Here is a 19,265-nt window from a genome sequence, read left to right as displayed (position 1 = left end):
ATGAAGAGGGTGATAAATGTTAGCAAATGAGTTGATGCTAAAGACTGCAATTAATTTGCTGGTTGGTTGAGTAACATAGACAGTGAATGACGAAGAGGGAGCACTGGTAAATAGAAAGCCAGTAGAAACCGGTCATCTTAGGGAGACCTGGCCACAGAATTGGGGGTTCCAGTGCCGGGGGAACTGTGGGAGGAGGGATTGGCCAGCATACAGAGCTGCTCTATAAATTCTAGGTACAGATTAATTCAATTCAAAGTTGTACATAAATTACATTACTCTAAAACCAAAATCAACAAAATATTTAAATCGGTTTACTCTCTGTTTGACAAATGTGGCACTGTCCAGTAGTTAAAAACTTTTGGACTGACATACAGTATTGTTTTAGCACTCAGACAGATTGTACACTAGCAATTTTTGGATGCTCTAGTAGTACAAAAGCCCTCCCCTTACATTAGGAATAGACGCTCAAGCTAGGTATGGTTGCAGCAAAGACAGATAATGAGTGATTTGATAATAAGACACAGGTGCAAACTCGATTGTGTATCTACGATGTGCAGACTGTGGAAGTGAAGTTGATAAGTCGAGAGCTTTGTAACTAAGCTGGTGATTTTTGTTCGTACAGAGGTACCTCAAGATGATAAATTCCCTGGGTGGGCTTGAACCACCTTTCGGTTAACAGCCGAATGCGCTAACCGATTGGGCCTCAAAGACAGATAATGACTGATTTGACAACATGACAGAGGTGCAAGCTCTATAGTCTCTCTACGATGTGCATACAGTGAAAGTTGAGTTGATGAGTCCAGAGGTTTGTAACTTGTCTGAATTAATTCAGTTCAATTTCTGGATGGTTGAGTGACATAGACAGGTATATAGAAAGCTGGTGAATAACAGATTTTTGTTCATACAGAGTTACCTCAAGATGACAACGTCCCTGGGTGGGCCTGAACCACCAACCTTTCGGTTAACAGCCAAACGCGCTAACCGATTGCGCCACAGAGACTTTTGTGGCTGTTTTTTTAGGGGGTGTGGCCTCAATATCGAAGCTCCACCCATCTACAGTTGGTTGTGACTTTAAGAAGTCGGACTGCATGTTATGGCACACTTTAATCATAGAACTTCAAAGACAGATAATGAGTGATTTTACAATATGACACAGGTGCAATCATTTCTCCAGGATGTGCAGACGGTGGAAGTAAAGTTGATGAGTCCTGAGGTTTGTAACTTGTCTGAATTAATTCAGTTCAATTTCTGGATGGTTGAGTGACATAGACAGGTATATCGAAAGCTGGTGAATAACAGATTTTTGTTCATACAGAGTTACCTCAAGATGATAACGTCCCTGGGTGGGCTTGAACCACCAACCTTTCGGTTAACAGCCGAACGCGCTAACCGATTGCGCCACAGAGACTTTTGTGGCTGTTTTTTTAGGGGGTGTGGCCTCAATATCGAAGCTCCACCCATCTACAGTTGGTTGTGACTTTAAGAAGTCGGACTGCATGTTATGGCACACTTTAATCATAGAACTTCAAAGACAGATAATGAGTGATTTTACAATATGACACAGGTGCAATCATTTCTCCAGGATGTGCAGACGGTGGAAGTAAAGTTGATGAGTCCTGAGGTTTGTAACTTGTCTGAATTAATTCAGTTCAATTTCTGGATGGTTGAGTGACATAGACAGGTATATCGAAAGCTGGTGAATAACAGATTTTTGTTCATACAGAGTTACCTCAAGATGATAACGTCCCTGGGTGGGCTTGAACCACCAACCTTTCGGTTAACAGCCGAACGCGCTAACCGATTGCGCCACAGAGACTTTTGTGGCTGTTTTTTTAGGGGGTGTGGCCTCAATATCGAAGCTCCACCCATCTACAGTTGGTTGTGACTTTAAGAAGTCGGACTGCATGTTATGGCACACTTTAATCATAGAACTTCAAAGACAGATAATGAGTGATTTTACAATATGACACAGGTGCAATCATTTCTCCAGGATGTGCAGACGGTGGAAGTAAAGTTGATGAGTCCTGAGGTTTGTAACTTGTCTGAATTAATTCAGTTCAATTTCTGGATGGTTGAGTGACATAGACAGGTATATCGAAAGCTGGTGAATAACAGATTTTTGTTCATACAGAGTTACCTCAAGATGATAACGTCCCTGGGTGGGCTTGAACCACCAACCTTTCGGTTAACAGCCGAACGCGCTAACCGATTGCGCCACAGAGACTTTTGTGGCTGTTTTTTTAGGGGGTGTGGCCTCAATATCGAAGCTCCACCCATCTACAGTTGGTTGTGACTTTAAGAAGTCGGACTGCATGTTATGGCACACTTTAATCATAGAACTTCAAAGACAGATAATGAGTGATTTTACAATATGACACAGGTGCAATCATTTCTCCAGGATGTGCAGACGGTGGAAGTAAAGTTGATGAGTCCTGAGGTTTGTAACTTGTCTGAATTAATTCAGTTCAATTTCTGGATGGTTGAGTGACATAGACAGGTATATCGAAAGCTGGTGAATAACAGATTTTTGTTCATACAGAGTTACCTCAAGATGATAACGTCCCTGGGTGGGCTTGAACCACCAACCTTTCGGTTAACAGCCGAACGCGCTAACCGATTGCGCCACAGAGACTTTTGTGGCTGTTTTTTTAGGGGGTGTGGCCTCAATATCGAAGCTCCACCCATCTACAGTTGGTTGTGACTTTAAGAAGTCGGACTGCATGTTATGGCACACTTTAATCATAGAACTTCAAAGACAGATAATGAGTGATTTTACAATATGACACAGGTGCAATCATTTCTCCAGGATGTGCAGACGGTGGAAGTAAAGTTGATGAGTCCTGAGGTTTGTAACTTGTCTGAATTAATTCAGTTCAATTTCTGGATGGTTGAGTGACATAGACAGGTATATCGAAAGCTGGTGAATAACAGATTTTTGTTCATACAGAGTTACCTCAAGATGATAACGTCCCTGGGTGGGCTTGAACCACCAACCTTTCGGTTAACAGCCGAACGCGCTAACCGATTGCGCCACAGAGACTTTTGTGGCTGTTTTTTTAGGGGGTGTGGCCTCAATATCGAAGCTCCACCCATCTACAGTTGGTTGTGACTTTAAGAAGTCGGACTGCATGTTATGGCACACTTTAATCATAGAACTTCAAAGACAGATAATGAGTGATTTTACAATATGACACAGGTGCAATCATTTCTCCAGGATGTGCAGACGGTGGAAGTAAAGTTGATGAGTCCTGAGGTTTGTAACTTGTCTGAATTAATTCAGTTCAATTTCTGGATGGTTGAGTGACATAGACAGGTATATCGAAAGCTGGTGAATAACAGATTTTTGTTCATACAGAGTTACCTCAAGATGATAACGTCCCTGGGTGGGCTTGAACCACCAACCTTTCGGTTAACAGCCGAACGCGCTAACCGATTGCGCCACAGAGACTTTTGTGGCTGTTTTTTTAGGGGGTGTGGCCTCAATATCGAAGCTCCACCCATCTACAGTTGGTTGTGACTTTAAGAAGTCGGACTGCATGTTATGGCACACTTTAATCATAGAACTTCAAAGACAGATAATGAGTGATTTTACAATATGACACAGGTGCAATCATTTCTCCAGGATGTGCAGACGGTGGAAGTAAAGTTGATGAGTCCTGAGGTTTGTAACTTGTCTGAATTAATTCAGTTCAATTTCTGGATGGTTGAGTGACATAGACAGGTATATCGAAAGCTGGTGAATAACAGATTTTTGTTCATACAGAGTTACCTCAAGATGATAACGTCCCTGGGTGGGCTTGAACCACCAACCTTTCGGTTAACAGCCGAACGCGCTAACCGATTGCGCCACAGAGACTTTTGTGGCTGTTTTTTTAGGGGGTGTGGCCTCAATATCGAAGCTCCACCCATCTACAGTTGGTTGTGACTTTAAGAAGTCGGACTGCATGTTATGGCACACTTTAATCATAGAACTTCAAAGACAGATAATGAGTGATTTTACAATATGACACAGGTGCAATCATTTCTCCAGGATGTGCAGACGGTGGAAGTAAAGTTGATGAGTCCTGAGGTTTGTAACTTGTCTGAATTAATTCAGTTCAATTTCTGGATGGTTGAGTGACATAGACAGGTATATCGAAAGCTGGTGAATAACAGATTTTTGTTCATACAGAGTTACCTCAAGATGATAACGTCCCTGGGTGGGCTTGAACCACCAACCTTTCGGTTAACAGCCGAACGCGCTAACCGATTGCGCCACAGAGACTTTTGTGGCTGTTTTTTTAGGGGGTGTGGCCTCAATATCGAAGCTCCACCCATCTACAGTTGGTTGTGACTTTAAGAAGTCGGACTGCATGTTATGGCACACTTTAATCATAGAACTTCAAAGACAGATAATGAGTGATTTTACAATATGACACAGGTGCAATCATTTCTCCAGGATGTGCAGACGGTGGAAGTAAAGTTGATGAGTCCTGAGGTTTGTAACTTGTCTGAATTAATTCAGTTCAATTTCTGGATGGTTGAGTGACATAGACAGGTATATCGAAAGCTGGTGAATAACAGATTTTTGTTCATACAGAGTTACCTCAAGATGATAACGTCCCTGGGTGGGCTTGAACCACCAACCTTTCGGTTAACAGCCGAACGCGCTAACCGATTGCGCCACAGAGACTTTTGTGGCTGTTTTTTTAGGGGGTGTGGCCTCAATATCGAAGCTCCACCCATCTACAGTTGGTTGTGACTTTAAGAAGTCGGACTGCATGTTATGGCACACTTTAATCATAGAACTTCAAAGACAGATAATGAGTGATTTTACAATATGACACAGGTGCAATCATTTCTCCAGGATGTGCAGACGGTGGAAGTAAAGTTGATGAGTCCTGAGGTTTGTAACTTGTCTGAATTAATTCAGTTCAATTTCTGGATGGTTGAGTGACATAGACAGGTATATCGAAAGCTGGTGAATAACAGATTTTTGTTCATACAGAGTTACCTCAAGATGATAACGTCCCTGGGTGGGCTTGAACCACCAACCTTTCGGTTAACAGCCGAACGCGCTAACCGATTGCGCCACAGAGACTTTTGTGGCTGTTTTTTTAGGGGGTGTGGCCTCAATATCGAAGCTCCACCCATCTACAGTTGGTTGTGACTTTAAGAAGTCGGACTGCATGTTATGGCACACTTTAATCATAGAACTTCAAAGACAGATAATGAGTGATTTTACAATATGACACAGGTGCAATCATTTCTCCAGGATGTGCAGACGGTGGAAGTAAAGTTGATGAGTCCTGAGGTTTGTAACTTGTCTGAATTAATTCAGTTCAATTTCTGGATGGTTGAGTGACATAGACAGGTATATCGAAAGCTGGTGAATAACAGATTTTTGTTCATACAGAGTTACCTCAAGATGATAACGTCCCTGGGTGGGCTTGAACCACCAACCTTTCGGTTAACAGCCGAACGCGCTAACCGATTGCGCCACAGAGACTTTTGTGGCTGTTTTTTTAGGGGGTGTGGCCTCAATATCGAAGCTCCACCCATCTACAGTTGGTTGTGACTTTAAGAAGTCGGACTGCATGTTATGGCACACTTTAATCATAGAACTTCAAAGACAGATAATGAGTGATTTTACAATATGACACAGGTGCAATCATTTCTCCAGGATGTGCAGACGGTGGAAGTAAAGTTGATGAGTCCTGAGGTTTGTAACTTGTCTGAATTAATTCAGTTCAATTTCTGGATGGTTGAGTGACATAGACAGGTATATCGAAAGCTGGTGAATAACAGATTTTTGTTCATACAGAGTTACCTCAAGATGATAACGTCCCTGGGTGGGCTTGAACCACCAACCTTTCGGTTAACAGCCGAACGCGCTAACCGATTGCGCCACAGAGACTTTTGTGGCTGTTTTTTTAGGGGGTGTGGCCTCAATATCGAAGCTCCACCCATCTACAGTTGGTTGTGACTTTAAGAAGTCGGACTGCATGTTATGGCACACTTTAATCATAGAACTTCAAAGACAGATAATGAGTGATTTTACAATATGACACAGGTGCAATCATTTCTCCAGGATGTGCAGACGGTGGAAGTAAAGTTGATGAGTCCTGAGGTTTGTAACTTGTCTGAATTAATTCAGTTCAATTTCTGGATGGTTGAGTGACATAGACAGGTATATCGAAAGCTGGTGAATAACAGATTTTTGTTCATACAGAGTTACCTCAAGATGATAACGTCCCTGGGTGGGCTTGAACCACCAACCTTTCGGTTAACAGCCGAACGCGCTAACCGATTGCGCCACAGAGACTTTTGTGGCTGTTTTTTTAGGGGGTGTGGCCTCAATATCGAAGCTCCACCCATCTACAGTTGGTTGTGACTTTAAGAAGTCGGACTGCATGTTATGGCACACTTTAATCATAGAACTTCAAAGACAGATAATGAGTGATTTTACAATATGACACAGGTGCAATCATTTCTCCAGGATGTGCAGACGGTGGAAGTAAAGTTGATGAGTCCTGAGGTTTGTAACTTGTCTGAATTAATTCAGTTCAATTTCTGGATGGTTGAGTGACATAGACAGGTATATCGAAAGCTGGTGAATAACAGATTTTTGTTCATACAGAGTTACCTCAAGATGATAACGTCCCTGGGTGGGCTTGAACCACCAACCTTTCGGTTAACAGCCGAACGCGCTAACCGATTGCGCCACAGAGACTTTTGTGGCTGTTTTTTTAGGGGGTGTGGCCTCAATATCGAAGCTCCACCCATCTACAGTTGGTTGTGACTTTAAGAAGTCGGACTGCATGTTATGGCACACTTTAATCATAGAACTTCAAAGACAGATAATGAGTGATTTTACAATATGACACAGGTGCAATCATTTCTCCAGGATGTGCAGACGGTGGAAGTAAAGTTGATGAGTCCTGAGGTTTGTAACTTGTCTGAATTAATTCAGTTCAATTTCTGGATGGTTGAGTGACATAGACAGGTATATCGAAAGCTGGTGAATAACAGATTTTTGTTCATACAGAGTTACCTCAAGATGATAACGTCCCTGGGTGGGCTTGAACCACCAACCTTTCGGTTAACAGCCGAACGCGCTAACCGATTGCGCCACAGAGACTTTTGTGGCTGTTTTTTTAGGGGGTGTGGCCTCAATATCGAAGCTCCACCCATCTACAGTTGGTTGTGACTTTAAGAAGTCGGACTGCATGTTATGGCACACTTTAATCATAGAACTTCAAAGACAGATAATGAGTGATTTTACAATATGACACAGGTGCAATCATTTCTCCAGGATGTGCAGACGGTGGAAGTAAAGTTGATGAGTCCTGAGGTTTGTAACTTGTCTGAATTAATTCAGTTCAATTTCTGGATGGTTGAGTGACATAGACAGGTATATCGAAAGCTGGTGAATAACAGATTTTTGTTCATACAGAGTTACCTCAAGATGATAACGTCCCTGGGTGGGCTTGAACCACCAACCTTTCGGTTAACAGCCGAACGCGCTAACCGATTGCGCCACAGAGACTTTTGTGGCTGTTTTTTTAGGGGGTGTGGCCTCAATATCGAAGCTCCACCCATCTACAGTTGGTTGTGACTTTAAGAAGTCGGACTGCATGTTATGGCACACTTTAATCATAGAACTTCAAAGACAGATAATGAGTGATTTTACAATATGACACAGGTGCAATCATTTCTCCAGGATGTGCAGACGGTGGAAGTAAAGTTGATGAGTCCTGAGGTTTGTAACTTGTCTGAATTAATTCAGTTCAATTTCTGGATGGTTGAGTGACATAGACAGGTATATCGAAAGCTGGTGAATAACAGATTTTTGTTCATACAGAGTTACCTCAAGATGATAACGTCCCTGGGTGGGCTTGAACCACCAACCTTTCGGTTAACAGCCGAACGCGCTAACCGATTGCGCCACAGAGACTTTTGTGGCTGTTTTTTTAGGGGGTGTGGCCTCAATATCGAAGCTCCACCCATCTACAGTTGGTTGTGACTTTAAGAAGTCGGACTGCATGTTATGGCACACTTTAATCATAGAACTTCAAAGACAGATAATGAGTGATTTTACAATATGACACAGGTGCAATCATTTCTCCAGGATGTGCAGACGGTGGAAGTAAAGTTGATGAGTCCTGAGGTTTGTAACTTGTCTGAATTAATTCAGTTCAATTTCTGGATGGTTGAGTGACATAGACAGGTATATCGAAAGCTGGTGAATAACAGATTTTTGTTCATACAGAGTTACCTCAAGATGATAACGTCCCTGGGTGGGCTTGAACCACCAACCTTTCGGTTAACAGCCGAACGCGCTAACCGATTGCGCCACAGAGACTTTTGTGGCTGTTTTTTTAGGGGGTGTGGCCTCAATATCGAAGCTCCACCCATCTACAGTTGGTTGTGACTTTAAGAAGTCGGACTGCATGTTATGGCACACTTTAATCATAGAACTTCAAAGACAGATAATGAGTGATTTTACAATATGACACAGGTGCAATCATTTCTCCAGGATGTGCAGACGGTGGAAGTAAAGTTGATGAGTCCTGAGGTTTGTAACTTGTCTGAATTAATTCAGTTCAATTTCTGGATGGTTGAGTGACATAGACAGGTATATCGAAAGCTGGTGAATAACAGATTTTTGTTCATACAGAGTTACCTCAAGATGATAACGTCCCTGGGTGGGCTTGAACCACCAACCTTTCGGTTAACAGCCGAACGCGCTAACCGATTGCGCCACAGAGACTTTTGTGGCTGTTTTTTTAGGGGGTGTGGCCTCAATATCGAAGCTCCACCCATCTACAGTTGGTTGTGACTTTAAGAAGTCGGACTGCATGTTATGGCACACTTTAATCATAGAACTTCAAAGACAGATAATGAGTGATTTTACAATATGACACAGGTGCAATCATTTCTCCAGGATGTGCAGACGGTGGAAGTAAAGTTGATGAGTCCTGAGGTTTGTAACTTGTCTGAATTAATTCAGTTCAATTTCTGGATGGTTGAGTGACATAGACAGGTATATCGAAAGCTGGTGAATAACAGATTTTTGTTCATACAGAGTTACCTCAAGATGATAACGTCCCTGGGTGGGCTTGAACCACCAACCTTTCGGTTAACAGCCGAACGCGCTAACCGATTGCGCCACAGAGACTTTTGTGGCTGTTTTTTTAGGGGGTGTGGCCTCAATATCGAAGCTCCACCCATCTACAGTTGGTTGTGACTTTAAGAAGTCGGACTGCATGTTATGGCACACTTTAATCATAGAACTTCAAAGACAGATAATGAGTGATTTTACAATATGACACAGGTGCAATCATTTCTCCAGGATGTGCAGACGGTGGAAGTAAAGTTGATGAGTCCTGAGGTTTGTAACTTGTCTGAATTAATTCAGTTCAATTTCTGGATGGTTGAGTGACATAGACAGGTATATCGAAAGCTGGTGAATAACAGATTTTTGTTCATACAGAGTTACCTCAAGATGATAACGTCCCTGGGTGGGCTTGAACCACCAACCTTTCGGTTAACAGCCGAACGCGCTAACCGATTGCGCCACAGAGACTTTTGTGGCTGTTTTTTTAGGGGGTGTGGCCTCAATATCGAAGCTCCACCCATCTACAGTTGGTTGTGACTTTAAGAAGTCGGACTGCATGTTATGGCACACTTTAATCATAGAACTTCAAAGACAGATAATGAGTGATTTTACAATATGACACAGGTGCAATCATTTCTCCAGGATGTGCAGACGGTGGAAGTAAAGTTGATGAGTCCTGAGGTTTGTAACTTGTCTGAATTAATTCAGTTCAATTTCTGGATGGTTGAGTGACATAGACAGGTATATCGAAAGCTGGTGAATAACAGATTTTTGTTCATACAGAGTTACCTCAAGATGATAACGTCCCTGGGTGGGCTTGAACCACCAACCTTTCGGTTAACAGCCGAACGCGCTAACCGATTGCGCCACAGAGACTTTTGTGGCTGTTTTTTTAGGGGGTGTGGCCTCAATATCGAAGCTCCACCCATCTACAGTTGGTTGTGACTTTAAGAAGTCGGACTGCATGTTATGGCACACTTTAATCATAGAACTTCAAAGACAGATAATGAGTGATTGTACAATATGACACAGGTGCAATCATCTCTCTATGATGTGCAGACGGTGGAAGTAAAGTTGATAAGCCGAGAGCTTTGTAACTTGTCTGAATTAATTCAGTTCAATTTCTGGATGGTTGAGTGACATAGACAGGTATATCGAAAGCTGGTAAATAATAACAGATTTTTGTTCATACAGAATTACCTCAAGATGATAACGTCCTTGGATGGGCTCGAACCATCAAGCTTTCAGTTCACTGCTAAATGTGCTCACAGATTGCTTGGGTCAATTAATCCAATTAAAACTATTGATATTTTGATTATTAGACATACAAATTTCATTTGAGAAAAACAAAGTGTTAACGGAGAGCAGAGTAGAAGGTCACAATTTGAAAAGTTGAGGATACATTGTGTCAGTGTGATAAGGCTGAATGTTAATGAAGTACATAAAAGTGATATAAGATGTACTTGATATATCACTCTATGGTGTATCTCTTTTTTAAAGCTCACAAAAGAAAATGCTGACATTGGAAAAAATGTCCTGAATATTCCCCAAAGTGTCCAAAATGAAAACCCTAGGTTGATGCACTGCCAGAAAAAGGTTCAGTGAAGTTATCTACTTAAAATTAATTGTCAAAGAGAGAGCTAATATGGTGCTAATGCTAACTCACCATGTGCACTCAGCATATTCTGGAGATCTGAAGTGCACTGAGGACAATAAACTTTAGCAGATAAGTAGTGCAAGGGAACTCTTAAAGCTGAAGGGTTCATTAGGATACAAGCTTAACTCAATTTCGTGTGAGCTGGAACATTTACATAGAGGAGCACTGTGTAAGCATAACAGAGATTCAACTGCTGATATAACAGTAATAATGAAAATAGAAACTGACTATTCTCCTGATCTTTTTTTGCTTCTCCCCCTCTAGGGCTGCTTGCCTTGTATTCATCCCTGACTCCATCTCTCTGGGGTCCAGACTGTATCTCATATCCTACACAGGTCCGGCAGTGTCCTGCATCTCCTCCTCCTCAACATCTGTTCCCTGTCCCTGCATTGGGCCAGGGGCAGCTACCCGCCAAGATACCCATACCACCAGCTCTGTCCCAGCCTGCCAAGCATCAAAGGGGACAGCTGTCGAACGGATCTTCATGCCAGCGAGCATTGCTGCTGCATGAATGAGAAACAGTCTGATAAAGGGAAAAAAATAAACATTCAGCATCATCAGTACCATCCCATCCAGAAAAAAATTAGTTGGTTGGTGGACAGATGAGACCACATGGCCAAACCCTGGAGGAATCGCCTTAGTCTGTTTTTACCGACAGCAAAGAGAATTAGCAGATCACAGATGGTGAAGCTCAGAGGAGAATATGGATAAGAGACAAGGAAATTAAACAGATTAGATATTGTCTGTTATCCTGTAAGAGGCTCATAAACACAGGACAAGGAACAAAAAATAAACTGTGGTGCAGTTTAATCTGCAATGAAGACCAGAGTACTGACAAGACCAGGGTAAGGGATGGATTTCCAGTGAGGTCACCTATACTAAAAAGGAGGTACCAATGATAACAGAGAATCAAGGGATTTAACATATTCACTGTATAAAATATTTTGTAATATATATGTAATGGTCTTGTCCTGAATATCTTGAAGAAAACTCTGCATTGTTTGAAGTTCAGAACAGAAAGTTAAGAGAGGGGAGCTCCTGTCTTGCCAACTGGATGGGCTTAACCTAAATTAAATTAGCAGAGCAGTTTCAGACACTTCATTGTGGATATCTCTTCTTGTCAAATCTTCTGGCTGACTGAGCAAACATGGGCTGTACACAACACTGTGTTATTTTTTGTTGTGTGTAAGATATTCAGCTGTCAGTAAATCAATCTAATGAAATTAATGTTTCCCACAAAACAATAATAGATCAATTATAATATCGTCAATGTCATCAACATATGTGAAATGTAATAATTTGGCTTATTTTGTATTTTATAATAAAACTGAATGTAAAACATGCATAAAATAATACAACATGTTTGTAAGCAGCCACCCCAAAACTCTGTGGAGCTGTACTCAGCCACAGCTGCATCAGTGTGACAGTTTGCTGATGTTGATAAAATATTTACCATGTTGAACATCTTCTTTTTCCCCCAGCATTTTAGACAGTTGTCATTTCCTCATTGGGACTAAGTACAAAACGCAGTCTGCTGGGAATGGGAATTTTTTCCAAGTATTTTGTCATAAACCAAGAAGAAAAGAAAAGTCAGGAGATCACCATAATTTCCGGGAATTATGAAGTTGCTGTTGCTGCTTTAAATTGCTGTGAAGCCAATGCAGAAGTGCCGAAAACATCTGAAGCAGCCCCTTGAGTCTGTCTACAGAACATTTCAAACTCCATAAGCCCCCATGTTAAAATGTCCAACTTCACAGCAGAAATAAACATGTTTACAGCCTGGTGCAAAAAACACTTTTGGTCTCTAATCTAGTCTAGCTAATTTCACTGTTCACCACATTTATAAACTTATGACAGAAAATTAACAATACAACTTCAATATAATACAACAGAAAAAGGAAATCTGCTTTACTTTAGATAACTTTTTAGGTTATTAAGTGAAAAAGAAAAAAAACACTGCCTATATATTTAAACACATTTAATCCATCTTGACAGGTGTGCTTCGATGTAAATTAATTGTAAATTCCAAGTGTTGCAGGATCTTCGATCACTTACTGGCTGGCAGTTGAGCAGCAATGTCACTGTAATGTGACTGTAAGTTGTACTGCAATAATATGAAATGTGGTTAAAAAAGCCCCAAACTGATGTTTCCAAGTACAAGAATGAAGTTTCAGTCTAAACTTTTGACCCAACATGGATGGTGATAAGTATAATGAACAATCCATGACAACTTGACAGCTCCATCTGCTGAGGATTATGGGGTGCAATTAAAGCTCAGTTAAATTAATATTATTTAGTCAACCTTTCAATTTAGTTTACAGCATACTGTGCCCTCAAGACAAACTTTAATTTTTTTAAAAAGTTTTCTCATAATTTTTTATCCATTCGACAGTTTTGTTTGTTGGTGTGCAATAAGCACTGCAGCTGCAGGAGGCTGTCACGACAGTGAGTCTATAGTCTTCTGGTCTGATTAAGATCGACGACATGGTTTGCAGGATGTTGTTGATTCAACTTCATCAAATCTTTCATGTCAGCAAGTATCTGTCACTGCCTACCAGCTCCAGGGCTGTTCTGTTCTGTAACTGAGCCTGACCTTTGCCCTTCATTTTAAGGACCAGAGAGTTTTACTTAAATCATGTAAATAATATAATTATTAAAACATCCACTAAATGAGTTGCAGAATGCTAAACTTTGCTCAGTCTAGCAAGCAGACTCAACCTCACTGGAGCTTGACAGTCTAATGCGCTGAGTCACAGAAAGCTGCTTCTGAGCAGGATTAAAATATTATGGAAAGATTGCTGATAACTCAAGCAATCTTGTTTTGACTAAGTTTCATATGAGCACATTAGATTGTTACAGTAATTAAACCAAATCCGCTTTCACATTTGGCATAATTGTCACATCAATATTAATAACAATGCCAGTACGCTGATTTTTATAACAAGATCCAGTAAAGGAACAAATAACACCTCTCCCTTGTGGATGCTGGTTTGTTACTTACAAACTTTGTTGCCTTTACAAACAAGCTCATGCATTACAGAAATGGGAGTGGTAGACTAATTTAAAGCACCTCAGGGAGCCCAGAGGATGTGAGCACACAGTCTATAAGAAGGCAGAATGTGTACAGTAGCCCCAGGTCCAATTAGGGTGCACTATCACTTGGCTACTGTTGCATTATTGAAGTGTGTTATGGAACGCATGGACCATAGATAATAGGGAGTGCTATTCAAGACTGAACTGGTCCAGCAAGAAAAAGTCTCAACTTTCTCTCCAATTTGGACAGAAAACAACAAAAATGATGATGAGTGGTGACAATGATCACGGCACTGATGACAGTAATCACTCAACTGAAGTCAAGAGGACACGGTTATAGAACTGTGACTTGACTGTTAAGTTAGGAGGGAGAAGGGAAAGGAAGGAAACTGATTTTGGCGTGGTCTAATAACTGCAGAATTAAGAAAACAGAGAATTTCCTGTTGCGATTCCGATTGACTGATGAAATTATGTGAATTATTGTGACAACAACAAACGACAGCAGGGCCAGGCACGGTCAAGTTAAATATCTTTAACTGAACATCACATAATCTTTAAGAGTAATCAGAGCGTGTCAACCACAAGTGAGTAATGCTGCTGAAATGTAAGAGAAAAAAAATGGATTTGAAGGACTGGAGCAAAAGGCGAAGAGGCTAATTACCTTTCATCATTCATTTGTAGTTCTCAGTTATAGCTCAGCATGCTCACTGCGAATATGTAATAATGATACAAGCTCTCACTGCGTGATCAATTTCTTTGATAAATAAAAATGCTAGTGCTGGCTGGATGACACTAGTAATGAGGCTTGTATTCCTCATACTGGTGAGTGTGTAAGATGCTTTTAAATGCAGGTCAAGTGCTGCATATGAAAACACTTTAAGCAGTGGGATGAATTTTTGATGAGTGTTGATGAAATTCTGTGAAGTGATTTATCTACAGTATGTCACCTTCAAATATTTACAGCCTCAAACACCCGTTACTACAGTATACAGTGCTTACAGAGCATACAATAAGTAAAAATAATGACAGCAGAGTGGATGCATACTTGTTATAAAAATTTTATTTAGAATAAAACAACGTAGCCATATTACACGTAGTGTGGTCAATCTATTTTACATACCTCAGGAGAAGCGACACAGTTCTGCCATGGTACGGTTCATCATGATTGGAATCATTAAAATCATCACCAACATCATCATTAGTCTACAGTCAGAGGAGGTTATAGTAGTGTTGTTCAGTCTCACAAGTTTTACAGGATAGCATATAGCACAACAACACAACGCAGTGAGGGACCAGTGCTAGAAGGCCAGTGGAAAAACCAACAACAGATAAAGTAATACTCGTCCTAACGGGCGGCTAGCTTCAGCAGGCCACAGACCCATTGTGGTACAGTAATAGTAACTTCTTTTTTTTTTTTTTTTACTTGGTATCTCCTCGTTGCAGTGTACACCAATACAGTAAGCTAAAGCTTAGAATGCTAAACCAGGCTGTTCTTGTTCTGTAAATGATCACAACTGTTTTAAACAAGTTTACAAACCACGAAAACAAAACTGTGTCTATGAGTCTGAGGTAGCAAGGCAATCATGGCTTTCCTCTGATTTCTGAACATTTATCTTTAAAAAAAAAAAAAAGAAGCTATTCTACATAATGATGGCGGGCCTCTTTCGAACCCAAATTCAGAACAACTTTAGGTTTAAATCTTTATTTTCCAAAACTTCTCTCTTTATACACAGTCCCACTTTGTCTCACCAACTCTTTTCTCTGTCTTCCACACGTGGAATGACAAACTGTATAGGCACAGAAGGGGTAAAGTTTACATTAACAAATTGCAGTCGACACGTAATGTGCCGCCATATCAATGCTTTAAAGGAGAACTTGACATCAGGCATGCTACGAGATAGAGCTTCAAAACAAAAACAGATGCTTTGAGAGGTGACGGTCTGCATCTTCAAAATGATCCTTTCAGACACTGGATGTTATTACTCAGGAACTGTGCATGCTCCCAAACATCAAACAAAAACTTGTAGCTACTTCCATTGACAAATAATTGCAACTGGGGCTCTGGAGGGTACAAAGCAGTGGAATGACAAAAACATTGTAACAGTTTGATTCCCAGTGAAGGCTAAACTTAACAAGAACAAAACACAGATCTCAAACCTCCCTCTGAATAACAAAAAAAAAGCATATTTTACTATACAAAGCCCCGTGTCCATATACTCATCTGCATATCTAAACAAATCACTGACAAATGATGAACCAAGTTCAGGTACAATCTACAGTTCATAAAATATACAGTTTGCATAGTACAAGACAAGGTGGTAAAAGTAGTTAAGTTGTCTGGTCCTGTGCGTCTTTGGGATTTTGGGTCAGGGAGATTGTTTGTTGTTTGTTTGGGAATGGTCCTGTCTCTTCACGCCTGCACTTACTGTGCACGCACACACACAAACACGAGACCCCCTCTGTGGCGACTTTCCTCACATCACCTGTAAAACAGCAAAGACAAACATGAAATCATCACAGTGGATCGGACGACAAAAATGACACCCTTTAAAAACGCTGTGGTGCGTGTCGTGGGTTCAAGTTGTACTGAGAAGTTTTCAGTAGTTTTGTCTTTTTTTGTTAGTGCAGCAGGTAAACAGGCCTCATTTCTCTTCATAAGGACATCACTGTGTGAAACTATCAGAGGTTCGAACAAAGTAATCGGATTTGAAAGCTGGTAAATGGACTGCAGTCCCTTAAGCCAGTTACAGTCCATTAGGAGCTTCTTGGCGTGGAGGAAAGGGAGGAGGTGGGCGTGGATCATGAAGCCGAAAGATTTTACAAAACATAGCCTTCGTCTTCTCAGAAATGGAATTAGGCAGTCAAACCTATTCGCCCATGTGTAAGAACGGAAAGCTTATGAAACAGTGTTTGCAAAGGACAATGAAAAAAAAAAAGTAAGAGTGAAAGGATGACTAAGGAAATGTAGAAGAGGAGAAATGTGCTTTCCCTTTGTTTTGTAATGTATACTGAATAATATATGCATTATTACATTATAGAAAGCCATGACGAGGTGTAAAATGCTAACAGCCGTGCCACGTTGCCAAGCCATGAGTGTGTGTCTGTTTTGTAACAGCCACCAAAAATGGATTCACCGCAAATAAGCAGTTTAACCGGTGTGTGAAGGTATTAGCTCTGTGTGAAGACACGAGCCAAGACAATGAGAGAATGGGGAAAATGCAATGAGTGGAAAGGCACCAGAGCGGGGTAAAAAAAAGAATTACAGTGGCATGAGGTCAGTGGTAAAAACTTTCACAACACCTCTGTCCCAAAATGCACCGTGGCCTCATACCAGGGGAATGAGATGAGCAGCTAATGGTGCTCCCCAGACATCCATTAGCTTGTCTCTTTCTTACAGCCCACCAAATGTGGAGGGCTGCGGCAGGTGAGGGCTACATGGAGGGGACTATTTTTGCGGCAGCAGCTGTAATTACCTCTGTTGCTCTGCTCAGACGTCTCTCACCTTACTAAAACAGTAACCCGGAAACACACACACACACACACACATACACACACAATAAAGCAGAAAGGAAGGAAAAACAGGAGCTTCGAAACAAGCTGCAAATACACAAGACTGATTTATAGAAGTGTATCTAAAAGTGTGGAAGAACTTGGGCTTACCTGTGGCCTTGAGGAGAGGCTTGAGGCTGTGGGAGACAAAGCAAAGAGAACTGTTGATGAACTGTTCAGCTCTGTTTTTATAAGTCTTCACTAAATTATCAGCCTCTGGGTCCCTCCCACATATTCAAGCAAACACTCAGCTCTGTGCTTTTCAGTCCTGGTGCCTCCGAGCTATGCAGTAACCAAATGCTAATAATGTTGGATGGCCTGCCAGATTAGAATGGATTTTTAACTTAAGCCCTCATACCAGTTTTGACTCTTAAAATTGGAACGTAATTTAAAATCAGTGAGCTCTAACTCGCTATTCAAACATTTTTATTTATTTTGCTATTTGATAAATATCCCCAGAGGTGGATATTCTGCTATAAAGAGTAATGACGGTCTAACATTTTTCCTGATCATATCAAATACCAAATTTGTATGATAATAAAAAAACAACAAAAAAAACCCCAAGGTTGTTTTTTAAAAAGCACAAAGTCACAATTCCACAAAAACTGTGATTCCACTTGAAAAAGCAAACTCTGTATCCCATTGAAATACAATACACCGTTTGAATTCACACAGACGAGTGTTCAGCGGCTCCATCTGCATTCATTTATTCTTGACACCCCACACGTTGCTCACAAACCTACACACACACATGCACAAACAATGACAATGATGGCATGAGGTAAAACAGACAAAGGACAGATGCAGAGCGGGAGTGTGTGACGTGGTGAAAGAGGACGGAGAAGACAGGAGGATCAACAAAAGCAGTCAGAGGAAGTAAAGGAGACAATTAGAAGGCGGTTCGACGAGTCTGTTTGAAATTGTAGATTGTATTGATTGTACCGTCTCCCCTGCCTCAATCTTCGGTTTCTATTTCATTTATTGCTGCTATGTGATGCAGCTTCAGCATTGTGAATATAGAATCATGGATATAAAAAGTACTAACATGGATAAAGAAAATATCTACTCTCTGAACTGAATTTAAAACAAGAATAATCATGGGATCCCACAACTCTTATTTCTGTCTTCCACGTGTGGAAAGACAAACTGTATTGGCACAGAAGGGATAAAGTTTACATATAAATCATCATGGGAACATCTGTGAAATGAACTATGTGGATAAAAACAGACATTTTGAAGGAAAAGTCTGATATGTGTTACCTCAGTCATGTTTTAAACAAAAATGCCAAACATTCTCTACTGCTTTTCTTTGTCATTTATAAGCGCAGACTGAATAACTTTGGGTTTTGGAAAGAAGTAATTAGAAGGTGACACAGTGAATTTTAGGATATTATGATGATGTAGTGAAACAAGATCATTCCTTTAATTGTCGTACAAGGAGAGAACAAAACTTGCCTAATTCAAACATCTGGTGCACTACACATGAATTTTCCTTGTGTGGGATGAAGTATGAAGACGGTGATATGTGCGATTTTTTCTGCTGACCAGCTTCCTTGTGGCAAAGCACAAATCTGCCTTCAGAGACTGGGGAAGACGCAGTGGGAGAGGAGGAGGAGGAGGAGGAGGAGTGGGAAACTTACGACTGCATGCAGGGAAGGAGTTGTTAATCTGCTCCATTACATCTGCCAGGTCAGAGCTGCTGTTGTGGGAGTCCAGCAGCTCATCTGAACAAACACACACATACACACACGCAGGTTGAATTTCTGTTACTACACATACACACACTAATCTGGCACCATACCACAGTGAGCAACAAGTTTCCATTAGCAGGGAATTGGTGAGATCCTTTTCTGTGTGCAACATTCAGACTTTCAGTGTATCTGCTAAATGCTGCTAGAAAATGTGCTTCTGCTATAGTCATTTCAT

General features: G+C 41.0%; 1 protein-coding gene and 23 non-coding genes across 37 annotated transcripts in view; all 24 read right to left on the bottom strand.

Annotated features, from left to right (window-relative positions):
- Window positions 1-926: 926 nt before the first annotated feature.
- Window positions 927-1,000, bottom strand: trnan-guu (transfer RNA asparagine (anticodon GUU)). Its single transcript has one exon. It is a non-coding gene; the product is annotated as a tRNA-Asn (tRNA).
- Window positions 1,001-1,334: 334 nt separating this feature from the next.
- On the bottom strand, window positions 1,335-1,408 carry trnan-guu (transfer RNA asparagine (anticodon GUU)). Its single transcript has one exon. It is a non-coding gene; the product is annotated as a tRNA-Asn (tRNA).
- A 334-nt stretch (window positions 1,409-1,742) lies between these two features.
- trnan-guu (transfer RNA asparagine (anticodon GUU)) lies at window positions 1,743-1,816 on the bottom strand. Its single transcript has one exon. It is a non-coding gene; the product is annotated as a tRNA-Asn (tRNA).
- A 334-nt stretch (window positions 1,817-2,150) lies between these two features.
- On the bottom strand, window positions 2,151-2,224 carry trnan-guu (transfer RNA asparagine (anticodon GUU)). The gene has a single exon. It is a non-coding gene; the product is annotated as a tRNA-Asn (tRNA).
- Window positions 2,225-2,558: 334 nt separating this feature from the next.
- trnan-guu (transfer RNA asparagine (anticodon GUU)) lies at window positions 2,559-2,632 on the bottom strand. Its single transcript has one exon. It is a non-coding gene; the product is annotated as a tRNA-Asn (tRNA).
- A 334-nt stretch (window positions 2,633-2,966) lies between these two features.
- trnan-guu (transfer RNA asparagine (anticodon GUU)) lies at window positions 2,967-3,040 on the bottom strand. Its single transcript has one exon. It is a non-coding gene; the product is annotated as a tRNA-Asn (tRNA).
- Window positions 3,041-3,374: 334 nt separating this feature from the next.
- Window positions 3,375-3,448, bottom strand: trnan-guu (transfer RNA asparagine (anticodon GUU)). The gene has a single exon. It is a non-coding gene; the product is annotated as a tRNA-Asn (tRNA).
- A 334-nt stretch (window positions 3,449-3,782) lies between these two features.
- On the bottom strand, window positions 3,783-3,856 carry trnan-guu (transfer RNA asparagine (anticodon GUU)). Its single transcript has one exon. It is a non-coding gene; the product is annotated as a tRNA-Asn (tRNA).
- A 334-nt stretch (window positions 3,857-4,190) lies between these two features.
- Window positions 4,191-4,264, bottom strand: trnan-guu (transfer RNA asparagine (anticodon GUU)). The gene has a single exon. It is a non-coding gene; the product is annotated as a tRNA-Asn (tRNA).
- Window positions 4,265-4,598: 334 nt separating this feature from the next.
- On the bottom strand, window positions 4,599-4,672 carry trnan-guu (transfer RNA asparagine (anticodon GUU)). Its single transcript has one exon. It is a non-coding gene; the product is annotated as a tRNA-Asn (tRNA).
- A 334-nt stretch (window positions 4,673-5,006) lies between these two features.
- On the bottom strand, window positions 5,007-5,080 carry trnan-guu (transfer RNA asparagine (anticodon GUU)). Its single transcript has one exon. It is a non-coding gene; the product is annotated as a tRNA-Asn (tRNA).
- Window positions 5,081-5,414: 334 nt separating this feature from the next.
- Window positions 5,415-5,488, bottom strand: trnan-guu (transfer RNA asparagine (anticodon GUU)). The gene has a single exon. It is a non-coding gene; the product is annotated as a tRNA-Asn (tRNA).
- A 334-nt stretch (window positions 5,489-5,822) lies between these two features.
- On the bottom strand, window positions 5,823-5,896 carry trnan-guu (transfer RNA asparagine (anticodon GUU)). The gene has a single exon. It is a non-coding gene; the product is annotated as a tRNA-Asn (tRNA).
- A 334-nt stretch (window positions 5,897-6,230) lies between these two features.
- On the bottom strand, window positions 6,231-6,304 carry trnan-guu (transfer RNA asparagine (anticodon GUU)). Its single transcript has one exon. It is a non-coding gene; the product is annotated as a tRNA-Asn (tRNA).
- A 334-nt stretch (window positions 6,305-6,638) lies between these two features.
- Window positions 6,639-6,712, bottom strand: trnan-guu (transfer RNA asparagine (anticodon GUU)). Its single transcript has one exon. It is a non-coding gene; the product is annotated as a tRNA-Asn (tRNA).
- A 334-nt stretch (window positions 6,713-7,046) lies between these two features.
- Window positions 7,047-7,120, bottom strand: trnan-guu (transfer RNA asparagine (anticodon GUU)). Its single transcript has one exon. It is a non-coding gene; the product is annotated as a tRNA-Asn (tRNA).
- A 334-nt stretch (window positions 7,121-7,454) lies between these two features.
- On the bottom strand, window positions 7,455-7,528 carry trnan-guu (transfer RNA asparagine (anticodon GUU)). Its single transcript has one exon. It is a non-coding gene; the product is annotated as a tRNA-Asn (tRNA).
- Window positions 7,529-7,862: 334 nt separating this feature from the next.
- Window positions 7,863-7,936, bottom strand: trnan-guu (transfer RNA asparagine (anticodon GUU)). The gene has a single exon. It is a non-coding gene; the product is annotated as a tRNA-Asn (tRNA).
- A 334-nt stretch (window positions 7,937-8,270) lies between these two features.
- Window positions 8,271-8,344, bottom strand: trnan-guu (transfer RNA asparagine (anticodon GUU)). The gene has a single exon. It is a non-coding gene; the product is annotated as a tRNA-Asn (tRNA).
- Window positions 8,345-8,678: 334 nt separating this feature from the next.
- trnan-guu (transfer RNA asparagine (anticodon GUU)) lies at window positions 8,679-8,752 on the bottom strand. Its single transcript has one exon. It is a non-coding gene; the product is annotated as a tRNA-Asn (tRNA).
- Window positions 8,753-9,086: 334 nt separating this feature from the next.
- Window positions 9,087-9,160, bottom strand: trnan-guu (transfer RNA asparagine (anticodon GUU)). The gene has a single exon. It is a non-coding gene; the product is annotated as a tRNA-Asn (tRNA).
- A 334-nt stretch (window positions 9,161-9,494) lies between these two features.
- On the bottom strand, window positions 9,495-9,568 carry trnan-guu (transfer RNA asparagine (anticodon GUU)). Its single transcript has one exon. It is a non-coding gene; the product is annotated as a tRNA-Asn (tRNA).
- Window positions 9,569-9,902: 334 nt separating this feature from the next.
- trnan-guu (transfer RNA asparagine (anticodon GUU)) lies at window positions 9,903-9,976 on the bottom strand. The gene has a single exon. It is a non-coding gene; the product is annotated as a tRNA-Asn (tRNA).
- Window positions 9,977-14,832: 4,856 nt separating this feature from the next.
- The window catches only part of utrn (utrophin), a 166,503-nt gene continuing 162,070 nt past the window's right edge, over window positions 14,833-19,265 (bottom strand). For 11 of the 14 annotated variants that reach the window (XM_027284138.1, XM_019259060.2, XM_027284139.1 and 8 more), the window contains 3 exons: window positions 18,980-19,063; window positions 17,451-17,476; window positions 14,833-16,273 (listed from right to left, as the gene is read on the bottom strand). In XM_027284138.1, the coding sequence (XP_027139939.1) occupies window positions 16,265-16,273; window positions 17,451-17,476; window positions 18,980-19,063 (119 nt within the window). In that variant the 3' untranslated portion in view covers window positions 14,833-16,264. Of the gene's footprint in view, window positions 16,274-17,263; window positions 17,297-17,450; window positions 17,477-18,979; window positions 19,064-19,265 lie in introns of all 14 variants that reach the window. The other 3 variants (XM_027284140.1, XM_027284147.1, XM_027284146.1) reach the window with 3 other exon arrangements.

Source organism: Larimichthys crocea, chromosome XI (assembly GCF_000972845.2).
Source record: "Larimichthys crocea isolate SSNF chromosome XI, L_crocea_2.0, whole genome shotgun sequence".
Lineage (NCBI taxonomy): Eukaryota > Metazoa > Chordata > Actinopteri > Sciaenidae > Larimichthys > Larimichthys crocea.
Note: the sequence above shows the minus strand (reverse complement) of the source record. Positions and strands in the feature narration are given on the sequence as shown.